The 10,000-nt window shown below is 51.4% G+C and overlaps 1 protein-coding gene across 2 annotated transcripts in view; it reads left to right on the forward strand.

Moving 5' to 3' along the window:
• The window catches only part of LOC115122985 (cytochrome P450 11B, mitochondrial-like), an 18,910-nt gene that overhangs the window by 2,889 nt on the left and 6,021 nt on the right, over window positions 1-10,000 (forward strand). For both annotated transcript variants that reach the window (XM_065007120.1, XM_065007125.1), the window contains one exon: window positions 125-339. In XM_065007120.1, the coding sequence (XP_064863192.1) occupies window positions 125-339 (215 nt within the window). The remainder of the gene's footprint in view (window positions 1-124; window positions 340-10,000) is intronic.

Raw genomic sequence — 10,000 nt, forward strand, 5'->3', positions numbered from 1 at the left:
GTATGGAGGGTGGGAATATAGTCAGTAATTTGACTGTGGTCCTCTCTACCACCAGGAACGGGGCAGAGTGTATGGAGGGTGGGAATATAGTCAGTAATTTGACTGTGGTCCTCTCTACCACCAGGAATGGGGCAGAGTGGCGTGCCGACCGTCTCCTGCTCAACAGGGAGGTGATGATGGCTCCTGCCGTACGTCGCTTCCTGCCCCTCCTAGACGAAGTAGCGAGGGATTTCTGCCGTCTGCTAGCGACCCGTGTGGAGAAAGAGGGAGGAAAGGAGGAGAGGGGGTACAGTCTGACTATTGACCCCAGCCCTGACCTCTTCCGCTTCGCCCTGGAAGGTTGTCTTCTTTCACATTTTAATTTTTCCTAAAATTACTAATTTGATGTGTGTTGGTGTGGATGTGTTGGTGTGAATGTGTTGGTGTTGGTGGGGATGTGTTGGTGTGGATGTGTTAGTGTGGATGTGTTGGTGTGGATGTGTTGGTGGGGATGTGTTGGTGGGGAACATGTGTTGGTGTGGATGTGTATTGGTTTGGATGTGTTGGTGGGGATGTGTTGGTTTGGATGTGTTGGTGGGGATGTGTTGGTGGGGATGTGTTGGTCGGGATGTGTTGGTGTGGATGTGTTGGTGGGGATGTGTGTTGGTGTGGATGTGTTGGTGGGGATGTGTCTTGGTGTGGCTGTGTTGGTAGGAATGTGTGTTGGTGTGGATGTGTATTGGTTTGGATGTGTTGGTGGGGATGTGTGTTGGTGTGGATTGGTGTGGATGTGTTGGTGGGGATGTGTGTTGGTGTGGATGTGTTGGTGTGGATGTGGATTGGTGTGGATGTGTTGATGTGGATGTGTGTTGGTGTGGATGTGTATCGGTGTGGATGTGTTGGTGTGTATGTGGATTGGTGTGGATGTGTTGGTGGGGATGTGTTGGTGTGGATGTGTTAGTGTGGATGTGTTGGTGTGGATGTGTTGGTGGGGATGTGTTGGTGGGGAACATGTGTTGGTGTGGATGTGTATTGGTTTGGATGTGTTGGTGGGGATGTGTTGGTGTGGATGTGTTGGTGGGGATGTGTTGGTTTGGATGTGTTGGTGGGGATGTGTTGGTGGGGATGTGTTGGTCGGGATGTGTTGGTGTGGATGTGTTGGTGGGGATGTGTGTTGGTGTGGATGTGTTGGTGGGGATGTGTCTTGGTGTGGCTGTGTTGGTAGGAATGTGTTGGTGGGGATGTGTGTTGGTGTGGATGTGTTGGTGTGGATGTGGATTGGTGTGGATGTGTTGATGTGGATGTGTGTTGGTGTGGATGTGTATTGGTGTGGATGTGTTGGTGTGTATGTGGATTGGTGTGGATGTGTTGGTGGGGATGTGTGTTGGTGTGGATGTGTATTGGTTTGGATGTGTTGGTGGGGATGTGTGTTGGTGTGGATTGGTGTGGATGTGTTGGTGGGGATGTGTGTTGGTGTGGATTGGTGTGGATGTGTTGGTGGGGATGTGTGTTGGTGTGGATGTGTGTTGGTGTGGATGTGTTGGTGGGGATGTGTGTTGGTGTGGATGTGTTGGTGGGGATGTGTGTTGGTGTGGATGTGTGTTGGTGTGGATGTGTTGGTGTGGATGTGTGTTGGTGTGGATGTGTTGGTGGGGATGTGTCTTGGTGTGGCTGTGTTGGTAGGAATGTGTTGGTGGGGATGTGTGTTGGTGTGGATGTGTTGGTGTGGATGTGGATTGGTGTGGATGTGTTGATGTGGATGTGTGTTGGTGTGGATGTGTATTGGTGTGGATGTGTTGGTGTGTATGTGGATTGGTGTGGATGTGTTGGTGTGGATGTGTTGGTGTGGATGTGTTGGTGTGTATGTGGATTGGTGTGGCTGTGTTGGTGGGGATGTGTTGGTGTGGATGTGTTGGTGTGGATGTGTTGGTGGGGATGTGTCTTGGTGTGGCTGTGTTGGTAGGAATGTGTTGGTGGGATGTTTTGGTGGGGATGTGTTGGTTTGGATGTGTTGGTGTGGATGTGTTGGTGGGGATGTGTTGGTGGGGATGTGTTGGTTTGGATGTGTTGGTGTGGATGTGTTGGTGTGGATGTGTTGGTGGGGATGTGTGTTGGTTTGGATGTGTTGGTGGGGATGTGTGTTGGTGTGGATTGGTGTGGATGTGTTGGTGGGGATGTGTTGGTGGGGATGTGTTGGTGTGGATGTGTTGGTGTGGATGTGTATTGGTGTGGATGTGTATTGGTTTGGATGTGTTGGTGGGGATGTGTGTTGGTGTGGATGTGTTGGTGGGGATGTGTGTTGGTGTGGATGTGTTGGTGGGGATATGTGTTGGTGTGGATGTGTGTTGGTGTGGATGTGTTGGTGTGGATGTGTATTGGTGTGGATGTGTTGGTGTGGATGTGTGTTGGTGTGGATGTGTTGGTGGGGATGTGTGTTGGTGTGGATGTGTTGGTGGGGATGTGTCTTGGTGTGGCTGTGTTGGTAGGAATGTGTTGGTGGGGATGTGTGTTGGTGTGGATGTGTTGGTGTGGATGTGGATTGGTGTGGATGTGTTGATGTGGATGTGTGTTGGTGTGGATGTGTATTGGTGTGGATGTGTTGGTGTGTATGTGGATTGGTGTGGATGTGTTGGTGTGGATGTGTTGGTGTGGATGTGGATTGGTGTGGATGTGTTGATGTGGATGTGTGTTGGTGTGGATGTGTATTGCTGTGGATGTGTTGGTGTGTATGTGGATTGGTGTGGATGTGTTGGTGGGGATGTGTGTTGGTGTGGATTGGTGTGGATGTGTTGGTGGGGATGTGTGTTGGTGTGGATTGGTGTGGATGTGTTGGTGGGGATGTGTGTTGGTGTGGATGTGTGTTGGTGTGGATGTGTTGGTGGGGATGTGTGTTGGTGTGGATGTGTGTTGGTGTGGATGTGTTGGTGGGGATGTGTTGGTGTGGATGTGTTGGTGGGGATGTGTGTTGGTGTGGATGTGTGTTGGTGTGGATGTGTTGGTGTGGATGTGTATTGGTGTGGATGTGTTGGTGTGGATGTGTGTTGGTGTGGATGTGTTGTTGGGGATGTGTCTTGGTGTGGCTGTGTTGGTAGGAATGTGTTGGTGGGGATGTGTGTTGGTTTGGATGTGTTGCTGTGGATGTGGATTGGTGTGGATGTGTTGATGTGGATGTGTGTTGGTGTGGATGTGTATTGGTGTGGATGTGTTGGTGTGTATGTGGATTGGTGTGGATGTGTTGGTGTGGATGTGTTGGTGTGGATGTGTTGGTGTGTATGTGGATTGGTGTGGATGTGTTGGTGGGGATGTGTGTTGGTGTGGATGTGTTGGTGGGGATGTGTTGGTGGGGATGTGTTTTGGTGTGGCTGTGTTGGTAGGAATGTGTTGGTGGGGATGTGTGTTAGTGTAGACGTGTTGGTGTTGGTGTGGATGTGTGTTAGTGTAGATGTGTTGGTGTGGATGTGCTGGTGTGGATGTGTTGGTGTGGATGTGCTGGTGTGGATGTGTTGGTGTAGATGTGTTGGTGTGGATGTGTTGGTGTGGATGTGTTGGTGTGGATGTGCTGGTGTGGATGTGTTGGTATGGATGTGTTGGTGTGGATGTGTTGGTGTGGATGTGTTGGTGTGTATGTGGATTGGTGTGGATGTGTTGGTGGGGATGTGTGTTGGTGTGGATGTGTTGGTGGGGATGTGTTGGTGGGGATGTGTTTTGGTGTGGCTGTGTTGGTAGGAATGTGTTGGTGGGGATGTGTGTTAGTGTAGACGTGTTGGTGTTGGTGTGGATGTGTGTTAGTGTAGATGTGTTGGTGTGGATGTGCTGGTGTGGATGTGTTGGTGTGGATGTGCTGGTGTGGATGTGTTGGTGTAGATGTGTTGGTGTGGATGTGTTGGTGTGGATGTGTTGGTGTGGATGTGCTGGTGTGGATGTGTTGGTATGGATGTGTTGGTGGGATGTGTTGGTGGGGATGTCTTGGATTGGATGTGTTGGTGTGGATGTTTTGGTGTGGATGTGTGTTGGTGTGGATGTGTGTTGGTGTGGATGTGTTGGTGTGGATGTGTGTTGGTGTGGATGTGTGTTGGTGTGGATGTGTTGGTATGGATGTGTTGGTGGGATGTGTTGGTGTGGATGTTTTGGTGTGGATGTGTGTTGGTGTAGATGTGTGTTGGTGTGGATGTGTTGGTGTAGATGTGTTGGTATGGATGTGTTGGTGGGATGTGTTGGTGTGGATGTGTGTTGGTGTGGATGTGTGTTGGTGTGGATGTGTTGGTGTAGATGTGTTGGTGTGGATGTGTTGGTATGGATGTGTTGGTGTGGATGTTTTGGTGTAGATGTGTGTTGGTGTGGATGTTTTGGTGTAGATGTGTGTTGGTGTGGATGTGTTGGTGTAGATGTGTATTGGTGTGGATGTGTATTGGTGTGGATGTGTGTTGGTGTGAATGTGTTGGTGGGGAAATGTGTTGGTATGGATGTGTTGGTGTGGATGTGTTGGTGGGGATGTGTTGGTGTGGATGTTTATTGGTGTGGATGTGATGGTGGGGATGTGTGTTGGTGTGGATGTGTGTTGGTGTGGATGTGTTGGTGGGGATGTGTTGTTGTGGATGTGTTGGTGTGGATGTGTGTCGGTGGGGATGTGTGTTGGTGGGTATGTGTGTTAGTGTGGATGTTTTGGTGTGGAATTGTTGGTATGGGTGTGTTGGTATGAATGTCTTGGTTTGGATGTGTTGGTGTGGATGTGTTGGTGTGGATGTGTATTAGTGTGGATGTGTTGATGTGGATGTGTGTTAGTGTGGATGTGTTGGTGTGGATGTGTATTAGTGTGGATGTGTTGGTGTGGATGTGTAGATGTGTTAGTGTGGATGTGTTGGTGGGGATGTGTTTGTGTGGATGTGTGTTAGTTTAGATGTGTTGGTGGGGATGTGTTAGTGTGGGTGTGTTGGTGTGGATGTGTTGGTAGGGATGTGTTGGTGTGGATGTGTTGGTGTTGGTGGGGATGTGTTGGTGTGGATGTATTGGTGTGGATGTGTTGGTGTGGATGTGTTGGTGTGGATGTGTTGGTGTGGATGTGTTGGTGTTGGTGTGTTGGTGTTGGTGTGTTGGTGTGGATGTGTTGGTGTTGGTGTGTTGGTGTGGATGTGTTGGTGTGGATGAATCTCTCGCTCTCTCTCTCTCTTAGTCTCTCTCTCTGTCTCTCTGTCTCTCTCTGTCTGACCCTGTCTCTCTCTGTCAGTCACTTTGTCCCACTCTGTCTTTCTCAGTCTCTCTGTCTCACTGTGAACAAATTTTTATTTACAATGACGGCCTACACCGGTCAAACCCAAACAACGCTGGGCCAATTGTGCGCCGCCCTATGGGACTGCCAATCACAGATGGTTGTGATACAGCCTGGTTTCAAACCAGGGTGTCTGTAGTGACGCCTCTTGCACTGAGAGGCAGTGCCTTAGACCACTGCGCCACTCAGGAGAGCTGAGTGTACATTTGTTATGTCTTGATTGTACACACCTGGTTCCCATTACGTTATTATTATTTCCCTATTTAACCCTCTGGTTCTCATTATGTTTTGTGCGTGATTGTTCCTTGTCTAGTGTTATCAGTCTTCTGTGTTATGGTGTGTTTTCCCTGCGTGGAATTTATGGTTGATTATTTTCAGAGTAAAGGACGTTACTTTTACTCAGTTCTGTGTCCTGCGCCTGACTCCGTACTCACCTCAGTATACTGATACATGACAGAATCACGCACCACCAATGGAGTCAGCAGGTGCACCCAGTCCTCCGGTACCAGTAGAGGAACACGTCCAGCAGCACGCAACGATGCGCCAACATCTCGGCTCCGCAATGGATCACGTGCTGCTCAACATGGAGTGATGGGAGAAAGGGGGTTTGTTTACACCCCCATCAACTTCACCCCAACCAACACCACAACTCACACCGCTGTCCACCCCTCAGTCACCTGGACCCAATGGGATTCGGCTTTCGCTCCCGAGCGCATATGATGGGACGGCTGCCGGGTGCCAGGGGTTCCTGCTTCAGTTGGAGCTCTACCTGGTGACTGTCTGTCTGTCGGGGAAAGCGTATGAGTGGGCCAACGTTGAATGGGGAAATATAGAAGCAGCGTTGGTCCGCTATGAGGGTTTCACCCGCCGCTTCCGGGAGGTCTTCGATCATCCACTGGAGGAAAGAGCGGCGGGGGAACGCTTGTTCTATCTCAGATGGGATGAGGAGCGCACAGGAATTCGCCCTGAACTTCAGGACCCTGGCTGCCAGCGCGGGATGGAATGAGAGGGCCATGATCGACCATTACCGATGCAGTCTACGTGAGGACGTTCTTCGGGAACTGGCCTGCAGGGACACCACCCTTACCCTCGACCAGCTGGTGGATATATCCATCCAGCTGGATAACCTGTTGGCCACCCGCAAACGTCTGGATCGGGGTCCGTCCAATCCATCCCCCAGCACCTCCGATCCTACACCTATGGAGCTCGGAGGTGCTGCTCTAAGGGTGACAGAAGGGGGGGCTGTTTCCTGCACTACCTGTGGCCGCAGAGGGCACACTGCTGGTCGGTGCTGGAGAGGTTCCCCAGGAAGTCGAGGCAGCAGGCAGGGTACTGATGGATCATCCCAGGTGAGTATGCACCCAACTCACCCAGAGCTTCCTGTTGTGCACGTGTATATTTATAGAATTTCCTGAGTTTTCCCCTCATTCCCAGCATACGGTGCTAGTAGATTCAGGCGCAGCTGGGAACTTTATTGACCGTTCGTTTGCTCGTAGATTAGGGATTCCTATTGTTCCTGTTGATGTGCCCTTCCCTGTACATTCCTTAGATAGTCGTCCTTTAGGGTCGGGTCTAATTAGGGAGGTCACAGCTCCACTATGTATGATAACGCAGGAGGGTCATGAGGAGAGAATTAGTCTCTTCCTGATTGATTCTCCTGCGTTTCCTGTGGTGTTGGGGTTTCCCTGGTTGGCCCTTCATGACCCCACTGTTTCGTGGCAACAGAGGGCTCTCAAAGGAGTCTCTTTTCTGTAAAAAGAAGGCGACTCAACTACCACCACATCGACGGGGGGATTGTGAGATAAATCTCCTGGTAGATGCAGCACTTCCCACATTCGGCCTTCCACTTCACCTGCCTCCTCGAGTTTCTTTTTCGTGAAGAAGAAGGATGGATGTTTACCCCCATGCATTGACTATAGAGGTTTAAATCAGATCACAATGAAGTATAGTTACCCTCTGCCACTCATAGTGTGACCGAGTCATTGCATGGGGCGCGCTTCTTCACCAAATTGGATCTCAGGAGTGCTTACAACCTGGTGCGTATCTGAGAGGGAGACGAGTGGAAGACGGCGTTTAGTACCACCTCAGGGCATTCTGAGTACCTCGTCATGCCGTACGTGTTGATGAAGGCTCCATCAGTCTTCCAATCCTTTGTAGACGAGATTATCAGGGACCTGCACGGGCAGGTTGTAGTGGTGTATATAGATGACATTCTAATATACTCCGCTACACGAGCCGAGCATGTATCTCTGGTGCGCAAGGTGCATGGTCGACTGTTGGAGCATGACCTGTACGTTAAGGCTGAGAAATGTCTGTTCTTCCAACAGTCCGTATCCTTCCTAGGGTACCACCTGTCCGAGTCAAGATTGGAGATGGAGAATGACCGCATTTCATCTGTGAGTAATTGGCAGACTCCAACCACAGTAAAGGAGGTGCAGCGGTTCTTAGGGTTTGCCAACTACTACCGGAGGTTTATCCGGGACTTTGTTCAGGTAGCGGCTCCCATTACCTCTTTGCTGAAGGGGGGACCAGTGCGACTGCAGTGGTCAGCTGGGGTGGATAGGGCTTTTGGTCACCTGAAGGCTCTGTTTACCTCGGCTCCTGTGTTGGCTCATCCTGATCCCTCTTTAGCCTTCATAGTAGAGGTGGTCCATAGCCTCCACCATGAGGATCCTCTGGGCCTGACTCAGCCTGTCTATCCCAAGGCTGGGATAGGAGCTGTGCTGTCTCAGCGCTCGGGTACGCCACCAAAACTTTTCTCATTTGGACTGACCACCGCAATCTGGAGTACATCCGGGCGGTGAGGAGAATGAATCCTCGCCAGGCAAGGTGGTCCATGTTTTTCACACGTTTTGTGTTTACTCTTTCCTACAGACCAGGCTCTCAGAACGTCAAGGTAGACGCACTGTCTCGGATGTATGACAAAGAGGAGCGGTCCATGGATCCCACTCCCATACTCCCGGCTTCTTGCCTGGTTGCACCGGTGGTATGGGAGGTTGACGCGGACATTGAGCGGGCGTTACGTGCGGAGCCCACACCTACCCAGTGTCCAGTTGGACGTAAGTACGTTCCGTCTGATGTTCGTGATCGATTGATCTGTTGGGCTCATACGTCACCTTCCTCTGGTCATCCTGGCATCGGTCGGACAGTGCGTTGTCTTAGTGGGAAGTACTGGCGTCCCACTTTAGCTAAGGACGTGAGGGTGTATGTTTCCTCCTGCTCAGTGTTTGCCCAGTGCAAGGCACCTAGACAAAATTACAACCCCTACCTGTTCCACAACGACCATGGTCACACCTATCGGTGAATTTCGTGACGGATCTCCCTCCGTCACAAGAGAACACCACGATTCTGGTTGTTGTGGATCGGTTTTCTAAGACCTACCGTCTCATTCCTTTGCCCGGTCTCCCTACGGCCCTACAGACTGCGGAGGCCCTGTTTACACACGTCTTCCGGCACTACGTGGTTCCTGAGGATATAGTGTCTGATCGGGGTCCCCAGTTCACATCAAGGGTCTGGAGGGCGTTCATTGAACGTCTGGGGGTCTCGGTCAGCCTCACCTCAGGGTTTCACCCCGAAAGTAATGGGCAGGTGGAGAGAGTTAACCAGGATGTGGGTAGGTTTCTGCAGTCTTATTGCCCGGACCGGCCGGGGGAGTGGTCGGCTTTCATCCCCTGGGCAGAGATGGCCCAAAACTCCCTGTGCCAGTCCACTAACCTGTCTCCGTTTCAGTGTGTACCAGGTTATCAGCCGGTTCTGGCACCGTGGCATCAGATCCAGATCGAGGCACCCGCGGTGGATGAATGGTTTTGGCACTCGGAGGAAACCTGGGATGTTGCCTATGTACGCCTGCAACGGGCCATCAGACGACAGAAGGCGAGCACAGACCGCCACCTTAGTGAGGCTCCGGTGTATGCACCGGGAGACCGGGTCTGGCTCTCGACCCGAAACCTGCCCCTTTGCCTGCCCTGCCGGAAGCTGGGTCCACAGTTTGTGGGACAATTTAAAGTCCTGAGGAGACTGAACGAGGTATGTTATAGGTTACAACTTCCCCCTAATTACCGTATTAACCCCTCGTTCCATGTGTCTCTCCTCAGGCCAGTGGTGGCTGGTCCACTCCAGGAGTCTGAGGTGCGGGAGGTTCCTCCGCCCCCTCTGGACATCGAGGGGGCCCCGGCCTATACTGTGCGAGCCATCATGGACTCAAGGCGTCGGGCGAGGGGCCTTCAGTACCTCGTGGAGTGGGAGGGGTCCGGAGGAGAGATGCTGGGTGCCGGTGGAGGACATACTGGACCCTTCCTTACTGCAAGAATTTCCCCGTCTCCACCCAGATCACCTTGCGCCTCGTCCACCGGGTCGTCCCCGAGGCTGATGTCGGCGCGGGGTACTGTCACGACTTCCACCGAAGTTGGTGCCTCTCCTTGTTCGGTCGGCGTTCGGCGGTCGTCGTCACCAGCATTCTAGCTGTCACCGAGCCACGCTTCTTTTTCCATTTGTTATGTCTTGATTGTACACACCTGGTTCCCATTACGTTATTATTATTTCCCTATTTAACCCTCTGGTTCTCATTATGTTTTGTGCGTGATTGTTCCTTGTCTAGTGTTATCAGTCTTCTGTGTTATGGTGTGTTTTCCCTGCGTGGAATTTATGTAGTAAATTTAATTTAGTAAAGTACGTTATTTTTACTCAGTTCTGTGTCCTGCACCTGACTCCGTACTCACCTCGGTATACTGATACATGAACATTTCTCTGTAGGTG

This window comes from Oncorhynchus nerka, linkage group LG3, assembly GCF_034236695.1.
Source record: "Oncorhynchus nerka isolate Pitt River linkage group LG3, Oner_Uvic_2.0, whole genome shotgun sequence".
Lineage (NCBI taxonomy): Eukaryota > Metazoa > Chordata > Actinopteri > Salmoniformes > Salmonidae > Oncorhynchus > Oncorhynchus nerka.